The sequence below is a fragment of the Phascolarctos cinereus genome, unplaced genomic scaffold (assembly GCF_003287225.1).
Source record: "Phascolarctos cinereus isolate Bilbo 61053 unplaced genomic scaffold, phaCin_HiC Scaffold_9;HRSCAF=440, whole genome shotgun sequence".
Classification (NCBI taxonomy): Eukaryota; Metazoa; Chordata; class Mammalia; order Diprotodontia; family Phascolarctidae; genus Phascolarctos; species Phascolarctos cinereus.
In genome coordinates this window covers 87,641,374-87,668,919 of record NW_027556402.1, presented here as the reverse complement: position 1 = coordinate 87,668,919, position 27,546 = coordinate 87,641,374, and the positions used below count along the sequence as shown (strand labels likewise).

Here is a 27,546-nt window from a genome sequence, read left to right as displayed (position 1 = left end):
ATGTGGGGCTAGAAACCGCAAGGATTCAGATAGGCCTTGAATAGGAAATGCCACTTTAGCTTCACCTTAAGGGAAGCTATTGATTTCTCAGGGTAGGGCTTTCTATTAGGATAGAATTCCTATTAAATCTTTGGGTAGTTAAGTATGTGACTTTAACAGGATATGTTTTTTCTGCACATAAGGGCAGGTCTAGCAAATGTATTACAGCTAAAGGACAATGCTAACTAACATAATTGGGAAGAACAATGAAAAATAAAAGAATGATTTAACCTTTATTTACAGAGATTGCAGAGAGAGTTTTCCATAAAAGTTATACCTGAAATACAGTGGTCTACTGAATATTAGTAAATTAACTATGTTGACTTTTTAAAAATAGGTTTTACTGTTGATACTCAGCAGCCAAGCTTAGTCACAGCTCTGACCAAGCTTATAAGCCTGAAATACTAGTTTTTTTAAAAATTTAATAGTGTTTTATTTTTCTCCAATTACATGCCAAGACAATTTTTAGCATTCAATTTTAGAAAAATTTTAGGTCCAAATTTTTCTCCCTTCTCTCTTCTGAAAAGGTAGGCAATTTGATATGTATATTATGCTTGTGCTATCATGTAAAACATATTTCCATATGAAGCATGGTTATTAAAGAAGTAACAGATCAAAAGAAAAAAAACCATGAAAAACGAAGTAAGTGAAAAAAGTAGGCTTTGATCTGTATTTAGAGTCCATCAGTTTTTAATGTGGATGTGGATAACATTTTTCTTAATCAGTCCTTTGTACTTGTCTTGGATCATTGTGTTGCTGAAAAAAGCCGAGTCAATCATAGTTGGGCATCACACAATGTTGGTAATATTGTGCGCAATATTTTCCTGGTTCTGCTCACTTCGCTTTGCATCAGTTCATGCAAGCCTTTCCCGGTTTTTCTGAAAGTTTCCTGTTCATCATTTTTCATTGCACAACAGCATTCCGTAACATTAATATGCCACAGCTTTTTAGTCATTCCTCAATGGATGGGCATCCCATCAATTTCCAATTTTTGGCCACCACAGAAAGAGCTGCTATAACTATTTTTGTACATATGTGTCCTTTTCCCATTTGTATGATCTGTTTGGGATATAGTCCTAGGAGTGCTATTGCTGAATCAAAGGGCATTCACATTTTTATAGCATTTTGGACATAGTTCTAACTTGCTCTCCAAAATGGGTGGATCATTTCACAACTCCACCAACAATGCATTAATGTTCCAATTTTCCCACATGTTCTCCAACATTTATCATTTTCGTGTTTTATCATGTTAGCAAATCTGATAGTTGTGAGGTGGTACCTCAGGGTTGTTTTGATTTTTATTTCTCTAATCAGTAGTGATTTAGAGCATTTTTTCATATGACTCTAGGTGGCTTTAATTTCTTCATCTGAAAACTACCTCTTCATATCTTTGACCATTTATCAATTGGGCAATGACTTATATTCTTGTAAATTTGACTCACTTCTCCATATGTTTTAGAAGTGAGGGCTTTATCAGAGACACTGGCTGTAAAACTTCTCTCCCAGTTTTCTGCTTCCCTCATAATCTTGGTTGCATTGTCTTTGTGTGAGACCTTTTAAATTTAATGTAATCAAAATTATCTATTTTGCATTTCATAATGTTCTCTGTCTCTTATTTGGTCATAAATTCTTCTGTTCTCCATAAATCTGACAGGTCCACCATTCCTTGCTTTCCCAGTTTGCTTATAGTATCAACCTTTACATCTAAATTGTGTACCTATTTTGATTTTATTTTGAAATATGATGTAAGATGGTGGTCTGTACCTAGTTTATGCCATACTCTTTTCCAGGTTTCCCAGCACTTTTTGTTAAATACTGAGTTCATATTCCACAAGCTAGAATCTTTGGGTTTGTCAGACTGTAGATTACTATATTCAGTGACTAATTTGTCCTAAACTATTTCATTGATCCACCACTCTTTCTTAGCCAGTACCAAGTAGTTTTGATGATTGCTGCTTATTATGGTAAAAGATCTGCTGTAGCTAGGCCACCTTTCTTATCATATCTTTGCATTCAATCCCTTGATATTCTGGACCTTTTGTACTTCCAGATTAATTTTCTTATTGTGTTTTCTAGCTTGTTAAAATAATTTTTTGGCAATTTGATTGGTATGGCACTGAATAAGTAAATTAATTTTTATTGTATTAGCTCGGCCTACCCATGAGCAACTGATGTTTTTCCAGTTGTTCAAATCTGACTGTATTTGTGTGAAAAGTGTCTTGTAATTGTGTTCATATGGTTCCTGGGTTTGTTTTGACAGATAGACTCCCAGATATTTTATAATATCTACAGTAAATTTAAATGGAATTTCTCTTTCTGTCTCTTGCTGTTGGGTTTGTTAGTAATATATAGAAATGCTGATGATTTATGCGGGTTTATTTTGTATCCTGCAACTTTGCTGAAGTTGCTTATTATTTCAAGTACCTTTCCACTTGATGCTCTAAGATTGTCTAAGTATACCATCATATCATCTGTAAAGAGTGGTTGTTTCTTCTTTGCCTATTCTAATTCCTTCAGTTTCTTTTTCTTCTCTTTTTTCTAAAGCTAACATTCCTAGTACCATATTAAATAACAGTGGGGATAATAGACATCCCTTGTTTTACCCTCTCCCCCCAATCTTATTGAAAATGCTTCAAGCTTATCCCAATTACATATAATGTTGGCTGATAGTTTTAGGTATATGCTACTTACTATTTTAAGGAAAACTCCATTTAGTCCTGTGCTCAACAGTGTTTCTGATGTATTTCGTCAAAACCTTTTCTGCATCTATTGAGATAATCATGTGGTTTCTGTTAGTTTTATTGTTGATATGATCAATTATGCTGATTGTTTTCCTAATATAAATCCTATTTAGTCATACTATATTAATCTCATGATAAGTTGCTGTAATCTTTTTGCTATATTTTATTTAAAATTTTTGCATCTATATTCCTTAGAGAAATTGGTGTATAATTTTCTCTGTTTTGAATTTTGCCAGTTTAGGTATCAGCACCATATTTGTATCATAAAAAGAATTTGGTAAGACTTCTTCTTTACTTATTTTCCCAAATAGTCTATGTAGTATTGGAATTAACTGTTCTTTAACTGTTTGATAAAATTCGCATGTAAATCTATCTGGCTCTGGAGATTTTTTTCCTAGGGAATTCATTGATTACTTTTTTTTTTTGGAGATGGGGGAATTTAAATATTTTATTTCCTCTTCTGTTAATCTGGGCTATTTATATTTTTGTAAATATTGATCAATTTTTCTTAGATTGTCACATTTGTTGGCATCAAGCTGGGCAAAATGGTTCCCAATTGTTTTAATTTCCTCTTCATTGGTGGTTATTTCACCCTTTTAATATTGGATATTGGTTATTTGATTTTCTTCTTTCTTTTTTTTTATATCAAATTAACCAAAGGTTTATCTATTTTATTTTATTTTATTTTATTATTTTTTTATAAAATGAGGTCTTAGTTTCATTTATCAGTTCAAAAGTTTTCTTAATTTCTCCTTTGGTTTTCAGTATTTCTATTTTTTTATTTAATTGTGGTTTTAAAATTTGTTCTTCTAGCTTTTTTATTTTCGTGCCAGTTCATTGATCTCGTCTTTCTCTATTTTATTTATGTAGGCAGTTAGAGATATAAAACTTCCCCTGAGCACCACTTTCACTACATACCATAAGTTTTACTGTGTTGTCTAATTTTTGTCATTCACTTGGATGAAGTTATTGATAGTTTCTATGATTTATTGCTTGACTCACTCATTCTTTTGGATTAAATTATTTAGTTTCCAATTAATTTTAGTTTTATCTTTCCATGGCCCTTTATTACACATAATTTTTATTGCATCATGATCTGAAAAGGATGCATTTAATATTTCTGCCTTTCTGCACTGGTTTGTGAGGTTTTATGCCCTAGTACATGGTCAATTTTTGTGTAGGTGCCATGTACCACTGAGAAAAAAAGATATATTCCTTTCTATCCCCATTCAATTTTCTGCAGAGGTCTACTATATCTCATTTTTCTAAAGTTCTTTTCACCTCCTTAAACTTCTTTCTTGTTTATTTTGTGGTTAGATTTATCTACTTTAGAGAGGGGGAGGTTGAAGTCCCTCACTAGTATAGTTTTATTGTTTATTTCTTCCTGTAACTCCCTTAACTTCTCCATTAAGAATTTGAGTTGTATACCACTTGGTGCATGTATGTTTAGTAATGATATTACTTCATTCTCTGTGCCTTTTAGCAGGATGTAGTTTCCTCGTTATTACTTTTAATTAGATCCATTTTTGCTTAACTTTGAGATCAGGATTGCTATCCCTACTTTTTTTTACTTCTGCTGAAGCATAATATATTCTACTCCAGCCATTTACCTTTACCCTACATGTATACCTCTCTTTCAAATGTGTTTCTTGTAAACCACATATTGTAGGATTATGGTTTTTACTCCATGCTGCTATCCTTTTCCGTTTTATGGGAGAATTCATCCCATTCACATTCACAGTTATGATTGCTATCTGTATCTTTCTCTCCATCCTATTCCTCTCTCCCCTGTTTATGCTTTTATTTCTCCTTTCTCCCTTTCCCTCCTCAATAGAGTTTTGGTTTTAACCACCACCTCCTTCAGTCTGCACTGCCTTCTATCAGTCCCCTCCCTTTTTTTTCCCTTTTCCCTTACTACTTCTTCCCTCCCTTCTATCCTCTCCTCCTCCTGTTTCTTTCCCCTTTCTCCTCCTATTGCCTACATGGCAAGTTAAATTTCCATACCTGAGTATATTTATTCCCTCCTTGAGCCAAATCCAATGAGAGTAAAGTTCAAAGTATGCTTATCTGTCTCCCTTCTTTCCCCTTACTGTAGTATGTCTTTGTGCCTTTGTGATGTAATTTACCCTTTTCTGCTTCCTCCTTTCCTCTTCTCCCATTACAATTCATTTTCACTACTTCATTAGGCTTTTTATCATCACATCAAAGCCAACTTAAACCCACTCACTCTGTCTATGTATATCTCTTACAAATATTGTAATAAAGATACAGTTCTCAGGAGTTGTATCATCTTCCCATGTAGGGGGGTAAACAGTTTAACCCTATTTGCATAACATGGTTTTGTTTTTGTTTTTTTTCTCCCCTTCCTGTTCACCATTTTTTAAAAATTAATTTTTTTTTTTTTTAGGCAGTTGGGGTTAAGTGACTTGCCCAGGGTCATGTAGCTAGTTAAGTGTCAAGTGTTTGGTCAGAGGCAAGATTTGAACTCAGATCCTCCTGACTTCAAGGCCAGTGCTCTGTCCACCGCGCCACCTACCTGCCCCCTTGTTTACCTTTTCAAAGTCTTTCTTGTGTCTTGCATTTGAAGATCAAATTCTCCATTGAGCTCTGGTCTTTTCAGCAGGAAAGTCTGGAAGTCCCCTATTTCATTGAATATCCATCTCCTCCCCGGAAAGATGATGCTGATTTTTGCTTGGTAGTTGTTCTTTGGTTGTAATCCAAACTCCTTTGCCTTAAGGAATATCATATTACAAGCCCGAAGATCTTTTAATGTAGAAGCTGTAAAGTCCTGCATAATACGACAGATATTTGTATTGTTTCTTTCTGGCTGTTTGCAGGAATTTCTCCTTGACCCGGTAATTCTGAAATTTAGTTACAATGTTCCTTGATGTTTTCAATTTGGGATCTCTTTCGGAAGTTGATCAGTGGATTCTTTTGATGACTATTTACCCTCTGGTTCTAGGACCTCAGTGCAATTTTTCTTGATGATTCCTCGAAAGATGCTGTCTAGGTTTTTTTTTTTTTTAATCATGGCTTTCAGGTAGACCAATAATCCTTAAATTATCTCTCCTGGATCTATTTTCAAGGTCAGTTTTTTTTTTCAATGAGATATTTTATGTTTTCTTCTGCTTTTTTTTCATTCTTTTGATTTGATTTGACTCATTCTTGATGTCTTATTGAGTTATTATCTTCAACTTGTCCAGTTCTAATTTTCTTTTTTTTTAAATTTTATTTATTTTGATTTATCAAAAATCACTTCAATATGCTTTTGAGTTGAAAATTTTTCTCCCCCTTCCTCCCCCCAACCCTCTCCAGGACGGCACACAATCTGATATAGACTTTACATTTACATTCCCATTAAACATATTTTTACATTAGTGAAGTAAGTAAAAATTAAAACCAATAGGAGGAAGCATGAGAAAGATGAAACAAAACTCAACAGAAGGTAAAAATAAGTGACAGCGATTTGACTTCCATAGTTCTTTCTTTGGATGTGGACAGCATTTTCCATCCTGAGGCCTCTGGAGATGTCTTAGATCCTTGTAATGCCGAGAAGGGTTCAAGTTTAACAATATTAGTCATCGCATAATGAGACTGTTATTGTGTACAAAGTCCTCTTGGTTCTGCTCACTTCACTCAGCATCAGACCATGTAAGTCTTTCCAGGTTTTTCTGAAATCAGCCACAATAGTATTCCATTACATTCATATACCACAACTTGCTCAGCCATTCCCCAGTTGATGGGCATCCTCTCAATTTCCAATTCTTTGCCACCACAAGAAGAGCTGCTATGAATATTTTTGTACTTGTGGGTCCTTTTCCAATTTGTTTGATATCTTTGGGATATAGCCCTAGAAGTGTTATTGCTGGGTCAAAGGGGACGCACATTTTTGTAGCCCTTTGGGCATAGTTCCAAATTGTTCTCCAATGTGGCTGGATCATTTCACAATTCCACCAACAACGTATTAGTGTTCCAATTTTCCCATATCTTCTCTAACATTTGTCATTTTCCTGTTTTGTCATGTTGGCCAATCTGATAGGTGTGACGTGGTACCTCAGAATTGTTTTGATTTGCATTTCTCTAATCAATAACGATTTAGAGCACTTTTTCATATGACTATAGATGGCTTTAATTTCTTCATCTGAGAACTGTCTGTTCACATCCTTTGGACATTTATCAATTGGGGAATGGCTTGTGGTCTTATAAATGGTCTTAATTCTCTATATATTTTAGAAATGAGGCCTTTATCAGAGAGTTTGGTTGTAAAAATTCTTTCCCAGTTTTCTACCTTCCTTCTAATCTTAGTTCCATTGGCTTTGTTTGTGCAAAAACTTTTCAATTTAATATAATCAAAATTATCCATTTTGCTTTTCATAATGTTCTCTATCTCCTATTTGGTCATGAATTCTTCTGTTCTCCACAGATCTGCTAGGTAAACTATTCCTTGTTCTCCCAGTTTACTTATGGTATCAGCCTTTATATCTAAGTCCTGAACTCATTTTGACTTTATTTTGGTATATGTTGTGAGATTTGGGTCTATGCCTAGTTTCTGCCATACTCTTTTCCAGTTTTCCCAGCAGATTTTTTCAAGGAGTGGGTTCTTATCCCAGAAGCTGGGGTCTTTGGGTTTATCAAATAATAGATTACTATAGTCATCGACCACTGTGTCTTGCATATATAACGTATTCCACTGATCCACCTCCGTATTTCTTAGCCAGTACCAAGCAGTTTTGATGATTGCTGCTTTATAATACAGTTTAAGATCTGGAATTGCTAGGCCACCTTCCCCTGCATTTCTTCTTGTTAGTTCCTTTGATATTCTGGACCTTTTGTTTTTCCAAATGAATTTTGTTATTATTTTTTCTAACTCTATAAAATAATTTTTTGGTAGTTTGATTGGTATGGCACTGAATAAGTAAATTAGCTTAGGTAGGATGTCATTTTTATATATTAGCTTGCCTACCATGAGCACTGATGTTTTTCCAATTATTTAGATCTGATTTTATTTGTGTGAAAAGTGTTTTGTAATTGTGTTCATAGAGTTCCTGGGTTGTTTGGAGGTAGACTCCTAAATATTTTATAATGTCTACAGTAAGTTTAAATGGGATTTCTCTTTCTATCTCTTGCTGTTGGGCTTTTTTGGTAATATATAGAAATGCTGGTGATTTATGTGGGTTTATTTTATAGCCTGCAACTTTGCTAAAGTTGTTTATTATTTCAAGTAATTTTTTACTTGATTCTTTAGGATTCTCTAAGCGTATCATTATGTCATCTGCAAAGAGTGATAGCTTTGTTTCTTCTTTGCCTATTCTAATGCCTTCAATTTCTTTTTCTTCTCTTATTGCTAAAGCTAAGGTTTCCAGTACAATATTGAATAACAGTGGTGATAATGGACATCCTTGTTTCACCCCGATCTTATTGGAAATTCTTTTGGCCTGTCCCCGTTACATATATGCTTGCTGAAGGTTTTAGATATATGCTATTTATTATTTTAAGGAAGACTCCATTTATACCTATGCTTTCTAGTGTTTTTAATAGGAATGGGTGTTGTATTTTATCAAAAGCTTTTTCTGCATCTATTGAGATGATCATGTGGTTTCTGTTGGTTTTGTGTTGATATGCTCAATGATGCTGATAGTTTTCCTAATATTGAACCAACCCTGCATTCCTGGTATAAATCCTACCTGGTCATAGTGTATTATTCTTGTGATAAGTTGCTGCAATCTATTGCTAGTATTTTGTGTAAAATGTTTGCGTCTATATTCATTGGATAAATTAGTCTATAATTTTCTTTATCTATTTTCACTCTTCCTGGTTTAGATATCAATACCATAAATTTATCATGAAAAGAATTTGGTCAGAATCCTTCTTGACCTATATTCCCAAACAGTCTATATAACATTGGAATTAATTGTTCTTTAAATGTTTGATAGAATTCGCATGTAAATCCATCTGGCCCTGGAGATTTTTTCCTAGGGAGTTCATCAATGGCTTGTTCAATTTCTTTTTCTGAGATGGGGTTATTTAAGTATTTCACTTCCTTTTCAGTTAATTTGGACAATTTATATTTTTGTAAATATGTATCCATTTCACTAAGATTATCAAACTTGTTGGCATAAAGTTGGGCAAAATAATTCCTAATTATTCCTTCACCCTTTTCATTCTTGATACTAGTAATTTGGTTTTCTTCTTTCTTTTTTTAATTAAATTAACCAAAGGTTATCTATTTTATTGTTTTTTCATAAAACCAGCTCTTAGTTTTATTTATTAGTTCAATAGTTTTCTTAATTTCAATTTTATTAATTTTTCCTTTGGTTTTCAATATTTCTAATTTGTGTTTAGTTGAGGATTTTTAATTTGTTCTTTTTCTAGTTTTTTTAGTTGTATGCCCAATTCATTAATCTCCTCTTTTTCTATTTTATTTATGTAAGCATTTAGAGATATAAAACTTCCCCTAAGAACTGCTTTCTGCATCCCATAGTTTTGGTATGTTGTCTCATTATTGTCATTCTCTTGAATGAAATTATTGATTGTTTCTATGATTTGTTGTTTGACCCAATCATTTTTTAGGATTAGATTATTTAGTTTCCAATTATTTTTTAGTCTATCTTTCCATGGCCCTTTATTACATATAATTTTTATTGCATCATGATCTGAAAAAGATGCATTTAATATTTCTGCCTTTCTGCATTGGATTGTGAGGTTTTTGCCCTACATGGTCAATTTTTGTGTATGTGCCATGTACTGCGAGAAAAAAGTATATTCCTTTCTATCCCCATTCAGTTTTCTCCAGAGGTCTATCATACCTAACTTTTCTAATGTTCTTTTCACCTCCTTAACTTCTTTTTTGTTTGTTTTGTGGTTAGATTTATCTAGTGCAGAGTGGGGGAGGTTCAGTTCCACCACTAGTACAGTAACTCCCTGAACTTCTCCTGTAAGAATTTGGATGGTATACCATTTGGTGCATATATGTTTAGTAATGATATTACTTCATTGTCTATGGTGCCTTTTAGCAGGATGTAGTTTCCTTCCTTATCTCTTTTGAGATCTATTTTTGCTTTTGCTTTGTCTGAGATCAGGATTGCTACCCCTGCTTTTTTTACTTCAGCTGAGCATAATATATTCTGCTCCAGCCTTTTACCTCTACCCTGTATGTGTCATTCTTTTTCAAATGTGTTTCCTGTAAACAACATTCTGCAATTACTTTCCCTTTTATGGGAGAGTTCATCCCATTCACATTCACAGTTATGGTTACTGTGTCTTTTTCTCCATCCTTTCCCCCCCATTTATGTTTTTCTTTCTCCTTTTTCCTTTTCCCCCTTCACTAACGTTTTGCTTTTGACCACTGCCTCCTTCAGTCCCTCCCCCTTTTATTATCCCTTTCCCTTTTCTTCCCCTTTACTCTTACTGCTTCTTCCCTCCCTTCTTTCCCCTCCCTTTTCTTCCCCTTTTCTTTCCCTTTTCCCTCCTACTGCCTATAGGGCAAGTTAGATTTCTATACCTAACTGCCCTTCTTGAGCCAAATCTGATGAGAGTAAGGTTCAAACAATGCTCCCCCCTTCTTTCCCTCTGCTGTAATAGGATTTTGTGTCTTTTCCTGTAATGTAATTTACCCTTGTCTGCCTCCTCCTTTCTCAGTACATTTTCTAAGATCAGATTGATCCACTTATTTGGATCCATTTAACCCACTTGATTAGATTTTTTTTTAATCATTACATCAAAGTCAACTAATATCCACCCTCTTTATGTATACTCCTTTAACATGGTGTAATAACAATACAGTTCTCAAGGGTTGCAAGTGTCATATTCCCTTGTAGGGGTTTAAACAGCCCCCCCTTATTAACAACATATTGTATCTTCTGTCCCATTTACCTTTTTAAGTCCTTCTTGAGTCCTGTACTTGAAGATCAAATTTTTTGTTGAGCTCTGGTCTTTTTATCAGGAAAGTTTGGAAGTCTCCTATTTTGTTGAATATCCATCCTCCCTTGAAAAATGATGCTCATTTTTGCTGGGTAATTGATCCTTGGCTGCATTCCAAGCTCCTTTGCCTTAGGAATATCATGTTCCACCCTGCTTTTTAATGTAGAAGCTGCAAGGTCCTGTGTAATCCTGACTGTGGTTCCATGATATTTAAATTGTTTCTTTCTGGCTGCTTGCAGCACCCTCTCTTTCATGTGGTAATTTTGGAATTTTGCTATTATATTCCTTGGTGTTGTCAATTTGGGATCTCTTTCAGGTGGTGATGGTGATTCTTTCTATGGTTATTTTCCCTTCTGGTTCTAGGACTTCTGGGCAGTTTTCCTTTATGATTTCCTGAAAGATACTGTCCAGGCTCTTTTTTTCATCATGATTTTCAGGTAGTCCAATAATTTTTAAATTGTCTCTCCTGAATCGATTTTCCAGGTCGGTTGTTTTACTGATGAGGTATTTTACATTTTCATCTATTTTTTCATTTTTTTGTTTCTGTTTGACTGATTCTTGCTTTCTCATAGAGACGTTAGTTTCCATTTGTCCAGTTCTAGTTTTTAACAGATTGTTTTCTTCTGTTAGTTTTTTTTCCTTCTTCAACTGGCCAATTGTGTTTTTTAGGGACTTGTTTCTTCAGTGTACTCTTCTGTTAGTTTTGTCCTTCTTCTTCAATTGGCCAATTGTGTTTTTTAGGGACTTGTTTTCTTCAGTGTATTTTTTTTCCAATTGGCCAATTGTATTTTGAAGGACTCTTCTACCTCTGTCATTTGAGTATTAAAATCCTTCTTGAGCTCTTCTAAGAAGACTTTTTGGGCTTCAGACCAGCTCATATTCCCTTTTGTTGTTGCAGATGTGGGTTTGTTGACAATGTTGTCCTTTTCAGAATTTCTGTCTTGATCTTCACTCTTCTCATAATGTGAATCTATGGTACGTGTCTTTTTACTCATGGTGTTTCTTTACTCCCTGGCTTTTGAAGAGATTGAGCTCTCCTGCTGGGGAACAGAGGACACTTGACCCAAGCTTCTTGTGTTGGGTTCCTCGGTCTTGGTCACTGGCGTTGTGTGCTGGGGCCTCTTATGCTGGCCACTGGAGGCTGTAAGTTCCTGTCAGCTTACCTTGTGTTGGACTGGAATCAGGGAGGCTGGAAGTTTCAGGCAATTCTAGGTTGCCTGCTTTTCCTTTCCTTTAGCTTTCTTCTGCTCCTTTTAGATGGGTGCAGGGCGTTTATCTGCCTGGGCCCCCTGAAGTTTGTCTCCCTCGTTTTTGCTAATGCAGTGGGAGATTCCTTTGTGGTAGAGTGCCAAAGCACCTAGTGGTTTTCTCAGCTGGTTTTCATCGGTTCCCCCCCCCCCATGGGGCACTCAGAGGTCCAGGTGTTGGTATTTACCCATTCTACCACCTGGGCTTCAGGATTTCTTCACAGTTGGAGGCTGTAGGGTTCTGACAGCTTACCTGGTATTGGGTTGGAACCAGCAAGGCTGGGGCTTTAGGAGGCCTTTAGGTTTTTTTGTTTACCTTCTTTCAAATGAATGCAGCAGGGTACTTATCTGCCTGGGGCCCCTTGTAGTTCTGCCTGCCTTATTTTTGCTGAGGCCCTGGGAGACCCATTTGCTGGGCTGCTTCACTGCTCCTCCCTGTCTTTCTTCTAGTTCAGCTGTTCCGTGGTTTTTTTCTGGGGTGATATTTTTTGGGTTTTCAGAGGGTGATAGGGGAGAATGAGAGCGCCTACCTTTTCACTCCACCATCTTAGCTTCCGGAAGCGGAAACCCACTTCTAATTTTCATTAAATTGTTTTCTTCAGTTAGTTGTTGTGCCTCCTTTTCCATTTGGCCAATTCTACTTTTTAAGGAGTTGTTTTCTTTGGTGTACTTTTTTCCATTTTGTCAATTGTATTTTTAAAGGAATTGTTCAGTTTTTCTTCTCCCTCTCTTAGTTGACTTTTAAAATTCTTCTTGAGCTCTTTGAGAAGGCTTTTTGGGTTTGAGACCAGTTCATATTCCTCTTTGAGGTTTTGGAAGTAGGTATATTGACAATGTTGTCCTCTTCAGAATTTGTGTTTCAATATTTCATGTCACTGAGATGCTTCTCTATGGTCATTGGTTTTCTTTGTTGCTAATTGCTCATGTTGTTTGACTTTTTTTCTGGCTTTTGAAGTTGATCTCTGCTCCTAGGGTGCAGGGGGCACAAGTCCCAGGCTTCTTGTGCTGGAGTCTAGGGTCCTGGTTACTGGTTTTGTGTGCTGGGTCGTCAGGGGTTTGCTGCTGGAGGTTAGGGGTATCTGGTAGTTCACATGGTGCTTGGAACTGGTGGTGGTGGCTGATATGTGTGATGTTGGTGCTTTCCTGCTTCACTATCCTGGGGCTCAGGATCTCCTGCTGGTTTGTTGAAATGGGCTTTGCCGCTGTTTTGTTGGGACTCCTCCCATCCAGCAAGATGGACCTTTACCATTAATCTCCCTACCCTCCCAAGTTAAAAGACTGCTCTACCTTGTCTTTCTGCTGTCTCTCCTATTCCAAGATTTTTCGTGGGGCAATATTCTCTTGTTTTTTCAAGTTCAATAAGGGAGGGTAAGAGTAACTTACTGGTTATCCTGCCATCTTGGCTCCAGGAAGTCGAAATAGGTGACTTTCAAACATTCCATCTATGGGCTGATATCTCCAGGAGCAACTACTGCTTTGGCCCATTTAGTCACTCCTGTGTCCTGCTACTGATTTGCTGGAGCTGGTACTGTATTGCCTTTTCTCTCACCAAGTTCAGACATACTACTTCTGATCTCCTGCTGACCTTCCCGAATTCTAACTTTGAAGGAGTTGTTTTCCTCAATTAGCTTTTGTGCTTTCTTTTCCATTTCATCAATTTTGCTTTTTAAGCAATTGTTTTTTTTTCCATAATGTTGACTCTTTTGTTATAATTCTCTTGCATCACTCTTATTTCTTTTCCTATTTCTTCTCCTACCTCTCTTATATGATTTTAAAGCTCCTTTTTGAGTTCTTCCATGAAATCTTTCTGGGCTTGAGACCACTTCCTATTTTTCTTTGTGGTTTTTCTCACAGATGTTTTGACATTGTTATTCTCTTCTGAGTTTGTCTTGATCTTCCCTGTCACTATAGCAGCTTTCTCTGGTCAGATTCTTTTTTTGTTGGTTTTTGCTCATCTTTTTTGCTCTTTTTCCTTTCTTTTAAATTTGAGCTCAGCTCCTCGGATGGAAGAGGTAGTGTTTCAGGCTTGTTGTCCCAGGGGTTGCAGGCCCCAGCTCTTTACCTGGTGAGGTACAGATGTTGCCTTGAGACTCATGGGAGACCCTTGTGTTTAGTGCTGTGCTGAGGGAATGGGTTGGAAGATGGCTGGTGATGCTGGAGGCCTTAGGGGTCTGGCAGTTTACCTGCTGCTAAGCTAGGGTTCTAGTGGTGGTGTTTGGCATGTGCTGAGGCTGAAGGGGTGTTTCTGTATTTCCCTGGGGATACAGTGAATCACATGGAGTTCTGGTCTCTGGAGGTTGCCTGACTGCTCAGTGCTACACCGAAGCACATGTTGGTTCCCAGAGCTAGATCTGCCTGATCTAGTGGCTATGCTGAAGTACATGGGGAGTCCTAATATTGGCATTTGCCTGTTCCACCACATTAAGTCTTAGGACCTACCAGTGGTTTGCTGAGGTGGGGCTTGCTGTTGCCTTGTTGGGCACATCCTCTCCTGGACTGTATTCCCCTTATACTCAAATGAGACAGAGCTTTTCTACCAATCTTTCAAATTTCTTGGACTCAAAGATTGCTTCCCTTATCTTTTTGCTGGTTCTTTTGTTCCAGGATTTGTTTGGGGCACTATTTCATGGTTGTTTGGAGGTGAGTATGGGAAAGGTACCGTGATTTACTGCTTACTCTGCTGTCTTGGCTGCGAGAAGTCCAGAAATATTAGTTTTTTTAAGATTTATTGGGAATGAAACTTTGTGGATTCTGGTAATTGTTCTTTTTAGTTGTCAACAGTAGACAGTGAGGCATTTATGTGACAGGTGCCTCTGGACAAAATTCTGCATTAATGCTTGTGGAAATGGAATGGAATAATGGTCCATGATAATTTCAAGGGCATATTTTTTGACTTTTTAAAACTTCTATGTCTGTTCGCTTTGCTTTTTAAGGAGAAAAACAGGCTTAGAAATCTGTTCTAAGATAGGGGAGATGGATTGTGAAAGGAATCAAGAAGTAATTGGCCACAATCTATTTCAGAATTGTAATTCAAGGTGAAGCTTTTAAATGTAGGAGATCAAAATTTTGCTCTTGCTTTTTAAATTGTTTTGCTTAACCAGAGGTGGTGGTGGTGGTGGTTTTTTTTTTCCTGCTAGATCCCATGGTAATCTAATTTAATTTCATCTTCAAGTAGGTAAAAAAATTCGCATAGCCACTAAGTTAAAAGCTTATGTTAACCTTATAAGAGAAAAAATCCCTATATATTTCATCTTGTTTTTCTCTTCTAACACATCATGTTTTTCAGTATTTTGTTTTATTACCTATAATTTCAGATAGAGTCAGATGACTGAGAATTCCAATAGGAAAAAAAAGTATTCCATAATCAGCTTCTGATAATTGAGTATGTATGTAAAGCAATCATCCCTTTGGAGTGGATAAAGTCTTACTGGGTAGAGTTGTTAATAGAAACATGGTGTTATGTTACCTCCTTGAGTTAAATATTTGCCTAATAGGATGTGGGCAAATTATGAAACTACAGGTGAAGTTGGATATTAGTCACTGCTCTCCTTGAATTATTTTCTTAGTATTTTCCTAGTACCTACCCCACTACAACCACTCCATATAAACATACTTTCCCCAGAGTACTTGGATTTTCAGAGTTCATGACAGATACTGAAACTTCTTCCCACTTCCATAATTTCAAGTAGGGAGCAGACAGTTAAAGATTGACTTGAAGAATATTTATCTACTCCTCACACCTATCATTAGTCAGTGGTCACTGGAGTTTAGCCTTAGTACAATACTTATTTAACGTTTCTGGCCTTAGAACATTTTCATTACTCCTGACCTCTAATTACTTTTGTACTTAACACAAAGGGTCCTTATTAATATATATATATATATGTATGTATGTATGTATTTAGGCAGTGCTGTTTCCCTCATTATCTTGGTTAATAAATTGGTTTTTCACAAATAAAAATATTAATTTTAATTGAAAAATTTGTATATATATTTTTTTTATTTCAAGCTGTCTTTTGGGGAGATATTGCCTTAGATGATGAAGACTTAAGAATCTTTCCAATTGATAGAACAATTGATGTTACACAGAACTCATTTGAAAAACTTGGGCATATCACAGGTATGATGTTTATGGCATGTGCTTCTTCATGTGGATTACTTTCTTTTCTTTCAAATAATATTTAATATCAAATTGCTTAAAATCACCGTGTGGAAGATTAATTTTAAAAACATTTATTCTTCATTTTAGCTCAAGACAAATAAACACACTGTGAAGTTTATCTTTTATTCCTAACATTCACTTTGGATATGGATTTGCAAGTGTAAATTATGTGACGTGCAATTATATTGACTTTTGCTAAGGGAAAAAAGAAAATGTAAATATGATTTCCCTGACAATTGTCAGATGAGCTCTCTGCTTTTTAAAAGATATTGCTTCTGCTAGAATTTCCTTTGTTATTACATAACAATGAAATTAGATTTAAAATGTTAAAATCACTTGATATCTCTTTAAAATATAAATTTCACACAGCTTAATTGGCTTTGATATATTTCTGCTCCTAGTTTTGCTTTGTTTTGGTGAGTTGTACATTAGAATATAAGGTTAGAAAAAATTGTGACCTAGACCAGAGATCTACTTTTTGAAGTAGCAGCAGATGGTGGATTTCTTTGCCTTGCTTGCTTCCTCTGTTGTCCACTGTGTCCCCTATTCTTTCTTTTGTGGTTCTGTAATTATTCCTTAGTGACTTGCCAAGGAAAAGTACTCTGAATTTGAGAAATTTCTACTTCTCAATTGAAGTTTCTCTTTGTTGAATTGACTTTTGAATATAGGAAAGAATGAATTTTGGTCTGCTTTTATAAATGTGGATAATTGCTTCTAAAACGTGTGATGAAATGTCAACACAGAAAAAATATAGCTATCCATCTATATATGGAGAGACAGCTATCAATATCTACCCGTAGATAGAGACAGATTTTTTTAAGCCTGTATCACCAAGCAATGGAGGGATAAGGGAAGGAGGAGTAGTGCTAAACTGAATACATTTAATGCATTAAACTCAGAAATTTTTTTCCCCCAAAATTAAATATTCAGCTTTCCCTCAAATGTATTGGTAGAACTTCCTACTATATCGTCCTTCTTATGCTTAATTACTAGTACCATAGAGCTACTGTGTCATCAATTACCATGAGGACAGCTGAAATCTGTATTTGTGTTCTGAGCCCTATATTTACTTTTGACCTTTTTTGTCATATTCTTTTAAATTACCAGAGGTCATTGCTAATTTGCACACTTTACTATTTTTACACTTTTGTGTGTGGTTTTTCTTTATAATCTCATTTGTAATTAGACTGTGACATAGTAATAATTCCAAGAATAAGGGCACCTGCCCTTTAGAAAAATCAGTAGAGTATGAAAAATTAAAACTATGCTGCTCAAGTTTAAATCACTAAAATTAAAATATTTACAGAATTTTCTCTTCTATAGATCTTTTTTCACTCCTCACTTGGATTTCAGAGATTTAAAAGAATTTGAAAATTATACTACTTGATTTCTATCTTTTTTTAAATTCTCAGTTTATCCTTATTACTGATGATGTTTTTTAAATTTTCTTTACTGTTTGTTTACTAAAATGCACATCATGTTTACCAAACCGTCACTTACTTAATTTTTCTTAGTTTGTTGGCTAGTATCTATCTAGATTAATGGGCATTAATAATTTAATTCATAAATTTGTATTAATCTAAACCTAATTGTGATATATTATCACCTAGGGGATTTAGCTCTGGACCTATGGTAATTATTTTTAAAAATTTGTCCTAAAAATCACAATCATCTCCAATATTTAAAAAAATTCTTAAAATATTTTAACTGTAGTTGCTGAAATATTGGATTTTAAATTACATTTATCTTTTTGCTCATCTTACTGGGTACCATCCTGTTTTCCCCTTATTTTTATATTCTTTATATATTATGGATGTAATTTTATAGTAGCATGGCATTAATACTGATTTAAGTTTATGCTTGTAAGTGGCAGTACATTGGATAGCACATTGAATAGCACATTGAAAAATATACCCCCCAATCTGCCTGGGAATGAATGTAGTTAAGTATTATTTCATTCTTCTAAAATGTAAAATGCTAAAAATTTCAAAAAAGTTTCTCTAGAGGTACAGCAACTATTTGTGCAAATGTAATCCAAATAATTAACTTCATAATTATTCAGTGAGCAAGCCCTCTGACTTACTTGCCTTATAAGGGTCTACTTTACCATCCGTCTAAGTTAGGCAAGCAATAGATATTTATGACAAAAGTCAATCCAAAATAAGAAAAAGAAAACTGATAAATATGTTTGAGGAAAAAACAAACTGAAAGAACAAAACATATCTCTTTGTACCATTTTTTTAACCAATGTTCTTTAATTTCTTTGACCAGAGCAGATTCACGTCCTACAGATAGTATTTACCATAAAAATTTACTTGTATTTATTCTATCGTATTTAGTGATTTAATAAAAAGTTTCTGCTATGATTGTTGAGGTATAAGAAGAAGTCAGAGTTGAGTCATAGCACCTGAATTCAAGTTTTGAGTCTATTGCTTAATACCTTTGTGACCTTGTGCAAGTCAGTTAGTCAGTAAATGTTTTTTTAAATGCCTCCTGTGTGCCAGGCACTGTGATAAGCACTGGGGATATAAAAAGAGGCAAAAGAAGTCCCTGCCCTTAAGGAGTTTAACATCTAATTCACTCATGATCTAAGTTACTCAACTTCTCTTGACCTTGGTGTCCTCTGGTTCTAAATCTGCAGTCCTACAGATTCTTCCTCTGCTTTTGCTGCTCTGGAATGAGCACGAGTCATTTAACCTTGATGAGCCTCAGGTAACTCTAAAAGTATAAATTATAGACCAATGACTTGCGGTATGAATTTCTGAAAGCATAGTTATACTCAATATATTCCTAAACCAAATTTATGTTTTAAAAACTGATTTGGAGATGAAAAAAAAAGTCAGGTAAGAATTTTAAAAATGAGAAGCCAACCTGGAATAACAGTATGGATCCCAGGGATCTGGGTTCTAAACCTGGCAAAAACTCAGCCCATCATATGTCAGGATCCATGACATTCTTTAAGTCATTCATTCTTATTGAGCTTCAGTTTACTCATTAGTAGATAAAAGTACTGGATTTTATAATCTCTTAAATTCTTTCCAATTATGAAAGCCTCTAGACTACTGTCTATCATTATGAATTTGGCTGATCCCATTATGTATGAATTGTCCTAAAGCTTAATTATATTTCCCTTTGAATTGTTACCCATTCAACTCCTTTTCTCCAATTTCTTTATTATCGTAATTGCACGGGGACGCTTTACAGTCAAATTTTAAAGTATTGGGTAGGTTAATATTTTAAACTAAGACAACCTATGGCTTTAAGAGGTTTCAAAAAAAGTCTATTGATGGAACTTCTGCAACTTTGTAGTAAAGATGACCAATCTGTTTTTCCCGCTTTTAGTAGCTTGAATTACACTTGCTTCTTTACAGAATGAAAATGTGGATACTGTTTTTCTGCATTTAGAACAGTAGAGCATGTTATCTGTCAGTCCTTATTAGCACCAAATGTCAAGCCCACAGTGAAGGAAAATCTTTCAAATAATAATGAGATGATGTAATTGTTATAGCTTGTCTGAAAAACAAAGTCATTTTGACTTGCTTTCTGGAATGTTTGGCTACCATATCTCTTTAAATTTCTTCCAAAGGTTCTTGAATATATGCATATAGACATATACATATATATGTGTGTGTGTGTGTGTGTGTGTGTGTGTGTATAGACATATATATGTATATACATATATACACACATGTACATATGTACGCAGATATCATGTATATGCATGCACATGTATGTGTGTGCATATATTATGTATACATTAGTCATCTAATTTTGTAGGCTACATTAAAAGTACATAATGATTTCTAATGAGACATCTGTAGTTTTTTCTAAAATCATGTTATGTAGTAAATCTAACTTGAATAATTCTTTCTGTCTTATTTTTAAGGTGGCCTGGGAGACCATGGTGTGTCAGAGAAAAGAGGGGTTCTGTATCAGCTCATAGACAGGATAAGAAGATTTGGCTCTGGTATTTTCAGTGTTTAAAAGTATCAGGTTGCTTTACATGGTGTACAGTCAACATTTTAACTGTAGCAGTTTTGTTCCTTAAAGCAATTTATTTATGTGATAATCTTAAAGGAACTCCTCCTTTAAGGAGGAGCATTTTGCTTGTGTCTGTTGTCAGGTACATCTTGGGACATAGGAACAATAAAATTTAGGGAAGCTAAAATTGGTTTAATTTATTTTTAGCCTCCCATCATTAAAAGTGTATTAGGGGCTCATTGTGATACTTGTTCCTTATTATTAATTTATTTGTTATCAGCCTAGTGTGCTTTCATTAAGCATGGAGATATGTCTAGTTTTATCTAATAGGTGAATGTAAATAATGGTTAATTTTGAAAGTGGGGTGACATTGTGTCACATCTTATGGCATATTTATGAAGCAGATACCAAGGAAAGACCACAAATACTATTTCAAAGAATTGTAAAAGATTAGTCATTTATGATATTTTTCATTATCTCAGGATGTACAGAAGTACAAAAGTATTAAGAAGTAGAAACACTAAATGTCTCTAACATCTCTGAAGACAGTGCCACTTTAATATTGAATGACAGTGACTCATCTAAGAAGAGATAAATGATTTGTGTTATAAAATATCCACCTACCTTTCAGGGATTGCCAAATAATGTACTTTTTTTAAGTGCACCACAAATTGGGTATTTACATTGATATATGATGCCAAATTATGGGATTATTACACTTCAGGTTTCTGAAATGGATATTAGATCAACTAATGGAATTTACGCCAGTGATATGGTTTAGAGCAAGATGTGGATGGCCTACTCTAGTCCAGACAAACTAGCAAAAATCTTACTTTACTTTAAAAAAATCCATGTGTTGATCCATCATTTATTCACCTTCTATTTATATATGACACTGTGCTGGATCCTAAGCAATATAATAGGAACACAGAGGCCCACGGCCTTTTGTAGAATTTGATAGTTTAGACAAAAACAAACAAGGAAACCTAAAAACATAGACATAATAAATAAACTTAGTGCTCAGGAAGTATTTGCTGATATTGATGTTCTGTGCTGATTAAATGAGATATGGTAGGTACATAAATAACTATAAACATCAAAGTACTATAGAAATATGTTTTGATTTTTACGAATCATGACAGATAAGACGGAAAACAGAGAAAAGTCTCTCTAAACTATAGCTTTAAGTGCATAAAGACTTTTTAAACTTTAAAATTGCCTAGAAACAGATCAGCCAGTTGATAGATATTTTTAAAGCACTTATTACATACTAGGTACTGTGCTAAGTACAATAGATACAATGAAAGGTTAAAAAAATCCCTGTTCTTAAAGGGCTCATATTCTAGTGGGGAGAGACAACATGCAACCAATTATGTATGCGGGCTAAATTGGAAGAAATTAACAGAGGGAAGCACTCAAATTAAGAGGAAATGTTGTAGATGGGATTTTTAGCTGAGACTTGAAGAAGGTCAAGAGGCAGAGATGAAGAAGAAGAGCATTTCAGACATGAGACAGCCAACTAAAACGCCTGAATTATGTTGTTCAAACAACTGTAGTCTTTGGGGCTATATTCAAGATAAATGCTACCTACCCCACCGCCCAAAATCTGTACCCCTGCATGTGACCATTGAGCTTATGTGCTTTGTTGACCTAGATGGCAGACCTTGTCTTTTTAGCTTCATTTTTGAAGTATTAAAATAAGTGTTATTGTATATCCATTGTCAGCAAATAATAAAACTTTCATTCTAACTTGTTAATCTCCATGGTTGGTTTTGCTATTTTCAGTTCTGTTAAGTTTGAGAAGCATTTGTCGAGTGCCTCCTCCTTGTGCCTCTGTGCCAGGCACTATTCTAGATCCTGGGGATACAGTGATGATATGGAAATACACTTTGCTCTTAAGATGAACAGTTTTGAATGTAGCAATTTGACTTTGTTGAATAATCATAATTAACTTGTTAGCCATATCTTAATTATTAAGTCCATTTCAATTTTCTGGTGCTGAATTTTTAGTGATTTAGAGGAGGAAACAAAGAACTTACAGCATAATAGTGTGAGGCAGCTGGGTGGTACAGTGGTTAGAGTTCTGGACCTGAAGTCAGGTCCTCGGTTAGAGTTCTGGACCTGAAGTCAGGAGGACCTAAAAGCAAATACAGCCTCAGATACTTGCTGTGTGATTCTGGGTAAGCAGTTAACCTCTTTCTGCTTCAATTTCCCCATCTGTAAAGAGGAATAATAGTAGCATCTATTTGTGAAGATAAAATGACATAGTATTTATAAAGCACTTTGCATACCTTAAAGTATTATGTAAATGTTATTTATTATTCTTATTATTCTTATTTTGTGTTCATTATGCACGCCTAACATTGCTTTTAAAGATACTGGATTGTTAAAAGACATTTTGTGTTTGAAACTAGCTTCATAATAATGCCTTTGGATAGTATATAAGTTGTATGTGAGGTTTTTATTTTGTTATATTTTACCTTTAAGAATATTTGTAAAAGTATGGAACTAAAACATTTAAACCTTTGTCCTTTAAAAGGCTAAAAGAATCCCTGATGAAGTACTTCTGTTTCATAGAATATTTTAAATGTCACTGCAGGCTTAGAACAAAACAACACAGCCATGGGAAAAGCATCTGTAAAATTCTCAGGACAAAATGAGAAAAACCGGGTTCCCAGAGCTGCTACATCAAGAACTGAAAGAATATGGCCTGGGGGTGTTATTCCATACCTTATAGGAGGCAATTTTACTGGTAAGAATCTCTCTATGTATTTTGGTAGAAGGAAGAGATAATATCTTACTGATTAATCAAGCAAATATATTTGTGTAATTATAATAATAATAATGATATAAGATGAATAAGGAAAAGAAATAATACCTACCAAACCAGATTACGCTGTTTTACTGGGCTAGCATGTGCTTACATTTAAATTTCTTTTAATTGCCTAATGTTCTTCTCGTTTTTAAATCTGTACTTCCCATATGCCACTAAATCTTTCTACTGGCAGATGATTTCTGATAACCTATTTGAATAATTTATATATCAGTTATTGCATCTTTACGCACATACTGGCAAAGATAATGGGTTTTATTACTGGGATTATTAGCTATGGATGACCATACTTCAATCCCTAAATTGCTCTGCAGTCTTGTCATTGGCTTCTATTGAAACTCATTCATGCTCTCTTATTCTTGTCCATGAATCTTCCATCCAGTGTCCTGGAGATTCTTCTTCTTCTTCTTCTTCTTCTTCTTCTTCTTCTTCTTCTTCTTCTTCTTCTTTTCTTCTTCTTCTTCTTCTTCTTCTTCTTCTTCTTCTTCTCCTTCTTCTTCTTCTTCTTCTTCTCCTTCTTCTTCTTCTTCTTCTTCTCCTTCTTCTTCTCCTTCTCCTCCTCCTCCTCCTCCTCCTCCTCCTTCTCCTCCTCCTCCTCCTCCTCCTCCTCCCTCCTCCTCCTCCTCCTCCTCCTCCTCCTCCTCTCTCCTCCTCCTCCTTCCTCCTCCTCCTCCTCCTCTCCTCCTCTCCTCCTCCTCCTCCTCCTCCTCCTCCTTCTTCTTCTTCTTCTTCTTCTTCTTCCTCTTCTTCTTCTTCTTCTTCTTCTTCTTCTTCTTCTTCTTCTTCTTCTTCATCAGGGTTAAGTGACTTGCCCAGGGTCACACAGCTAGTAAGTGTCAAATGTTTGATCTGAGGTCAGATTTGAACTCAGGTACTCCTGACTTCAGGGCCGGTGTTCTATCCACTGTGCCACCTACCTGCCCCCTTTTCATTTCTTTTATTTGCAACATAAAAATTAGTATCTTTACCTGAAGGAATTCAAACATTTTCATGCCTCTTGTTAGTGTAGAAATTGTGAATGATATTTCTTTCTTCCTGAAGATTTATAATAATAACTCATTCATGATTGAGAGTGGTGTCATTGCTCTAAAGACCTACATAGTCTTTATGAAAAGCACTATTACTTAGTAAATCCAGTCTTGGTCTGGGGAAACCCAAATGGTTGGGACACCTTTTTTTTTGCCTTTGTAACATGTGTTGTTTATTGATACCATGACATTCTTTCAGGCAGCCAGCGAGCCATGTTCAAGCAGGCAATGAGGCACTGGGAGAAACACACGTGTGTAACTTTTATAGAAAGAAGTGATGAAGAAAGTTATATTGTATTTACTTATAGACCTTGTGGGTAAGTTGAAACAAGAGATGGTTTGCTTAACCTTAGCTCCAAAAGAAATTTTAATTTTGAACATCCTTGGAAAAAAAATGGAGTTCCTTAAGCTTTTTGTATATAACAAGTCATTTTCATTGTTGTTGTTGTTGTTGTTGTTGTTGTTGTTGTTGTTATCTTTATTTGTGTCTTTTACTCACGGGGTTCTTACTATTTTTGAAGAAAGAAGTGTAGCATCTTTGAATCTTTAATGAGCAGGGAATTACCAATCATATGCACCACTCCTCTCATTTTCCACAAGAGGAAATTGAGGCCTTATGTGGATATGGATCACTCAGCATTACCTGGTGAATTAGTGGCAGAAATAGGACTATCTCCATCTCCTGGCACCTAGGACAGTGAGCTGCCTCTATAATCTAGATATGAACCACAGCATGTGTTTATTAAGTAACGACTGCTCCAGTCTCTAGGCTGTACTGAGGATACAAACAGAAAGAATATATTGCTGCTTCATAGTGACTTTTTCTAACAGTGGAGACAAACAAGTAGCCATATAAGTATATACTAAATAAATATAAAGAGAATACATACAAATAAATATCACAAAATGAATTATGGATAGATCTCATCTGGGATCGTAGGATCATAGTTTATGGAACTTACTTTTGAACCCTGGTCTTCTGATTTGTGATCTTAGCTGCTGCCATGCATAGAGTGTGTTAGACCTGCAGTCAGGAAGACCTGAGTTCAAATGTGGCCTCAGAAACTTACTGTGTGACCTTGGGCAAAACCTATAAGCTCTGTCTGCCTCAGTTTCTTCAACTGTAAAATGAGGATATTAACAACACCTTCATTGCAGGGTTATTCTATCAATTAAATGAGATGATACTTGTGAAGTGTTTAGCATGGTGCCCTGCACATAATAAGTGGTTAATAAATGCTGAGTTCCTTCCCTTCCTCCTATTCCGTTCTTCCAAGTCCAACCCTCTTTCTATTGTACCACATTGCCTTTCGTTATTATGGAAAAGCTTCTTAGAAGAGGTTGGACTAGATGATCTCTAAATTGCCTTTTTCCCTCTAAGATTCTGTGATTCCTCTTTTGGAATTGCCCTTAGTGCCTACAACAACACATTGCTTTTGCATACCATCTGTGTTTGCAGATTTTGCTTTTGGGGAGGACATTTAGTTTTCCAAACAAGCAGAAGTTCTTTGGACTTCCAATGTGGGAAATACTATTTCTGGTCCCAAACAGTGTGTGATAATAAATCATTATAAGTTTCTTCCCCATTGAGTGGTTCATAAAATGGTTCTTCAGAAAGTTCCAAAGGAAGAGCTAGATCCAAAAATACTTTGAACAAAGAGAAAATCATTAGAATTAGTTTTAACCTGACAATGTGACTACTTTGAAGGGGGCAGTACTCAATGAAAATTCTTATACATGGGCAAAAAATGAAATTGGCCATGCTGTATGAATAATTGTTGAAATACAGAATTTTAGAGATAGAAGGAAACAGATATTATCAAGCCCAACTCTCTCATATTCTGGATGAGAAAACTGAAATCCAGTTTTTGTTGTTCATTCATTTTGGCCATGTGTAACTCTTCATGATCTCATTTGATATTTTTTTTCTTGGCAAAGATAATGGAGTGGTTTGCCATTTCCTTCTCCATCTCATTTTACAGATGAGGAAACTGAGACAAACAGCATTAAGTGACTTGTCCAAGGTCACACAACTAGTAAGTGTCAGAAGCTAGATTTGAACTCGGGAAGGTGAGTTTTCCTGACTTCAGGCCTGGCACTCTATCCACTGTGCCACATACCTGTCCATAGAAGCCATCTACCTGTGCAAAATGGCAAGTGCCAATTCTAGCCTTAGCTGCCTGACAGATAATGATTTGCCTGGGGTCTTTCTAGACAGGATGTGTCAGAGGAGGGGCTCAGTAGAACCTAATTCTGAGGCAAGCTCTTCTATTTACCATAACTCTCACAGACAGATATCTAAACACAGAATCACTGCATGTAAACACAAATACATTGATTACTGGAGAATTTCTTAAGAAGATGAGTTTACATACTCTGTTTCAATTACTATCTGTACTTTTATTATGGCATGTGTAGGATAGGGACCAGGCAGAGTGAAGGCAGGTAGCTCTATAGAGGAAAACACTCAGAAGACTCACTTACTATTATTGTTTTTTATAATAACTTGCATTTTTAAATACCAGAGACTATGATTTTCACGTTACTTCTATCACATGTGTTCCAGTGGTTTGGAGTAGATGAATGACATGGTCATATGACCATGGGCTATAGAAAGATTATTTCTATAGCTGTGTGTCAGATGTACTGGAGAGAATAGAGGCAGGAAATAGGGAGACCAATTAGGAGGTTAGTACAGTAGCAGTTAGGATAAGGTGTTAGCAGGTAGACAGTGATGTCTTGGTTATAGACTCACAATAGAATAAGCTATATATTCAATGGCCCTGCTCAGAAGGATCAGAGAGGAACAGAAGGAGCCTGCTTATAATGTGAGAGAGATCTGTTAACCAGTGTGTGTTTGAAATATGACAATCTGAAGTTTTTCCTGCTGTGACTAGCCAGTAACAGGATTGAAACCAGACTGAAGGCAGGAAGGCAAAAATGCAGAAGACAGAAACAGTTTTCACACAATAAATATGGTACCAAGCTAGGAATATTTTCTAAAACTATGATATATATAATATAGAATAAGCAATGATACTGTAATTTTAAACAAAAAGTTGTCTTACCACTTTTCCCAGCCTCCACTTCTTGACTTAATGTATTGATTTGCCCATTTATTAATTTGTTATTTTAGAAGCATATACAAGCTGCAGAGAGGTGTTTTAATAATAAACATATAAGGGGCAGGTAGGTGGCGTGATTGATAGGGCACTGGCCCTGGATTCAGGAGGAACTGAGTTCAAATTCGGCCTCAGACATTTGACACTTACTAGCTGTGTGACCTTGGGCAAGTCATTTAACCTCATTGCCTAGCCAAATAAATACATAAACATACATCTGCTGTTTCACATGAAGTCCTTATTGCTGGGAGTCGAAAGTGTATAAATAGTTATGATTTGCCCCAAACCAATGAAGGATATTGCTTCATTACTTAATTTCCCTTTGCAAGTTATTCTTCCATCTATGTGATGTACAGACTAGAAAAAGGTAATCTTAGAGAATTCGTGCCATTTTGTTCTTTAAAAATGTTCATTTTTGGTAAATGTCTATTATAGATGCATGAGAGCTGACCTAGAGATGTACTGGAGTCAGC

General features: G+C 35.5%; 1 protein-coding gene across 2 annotated transcripts in view; it reads left to right on the top strand.

Annotated features, from left to right (window-relative positions):
- Positions 1–27,546, top strand: part of TLL1 (tolloid like 1) — a 327,523-nt gene that overhangs the window by 145,702 nt on the left and 154,275 nt on the right. For both annotated transcript variants that reach the window (XM_020976340.2, XM_020976342.2), the window contains exons 3-6: positions 15,957–16,067; positions 19,996–20,076; positions 22,690–22,842; positions 24,151–24,268. In XM_020976340.2, coding sequence (XP_020831999.1) covers positions 15,957–16,067; positions 19,996–20,076; positions 22,690–22,842; positions 24,151–24,268 — 463 coding nt within the window. The remainder of the gene's footprint in view (positions 1–15,956; positions 16,068–19,995; positions 20,077–22,689; positions 22,843–24,150; positions 24,269–27,546) is intronic.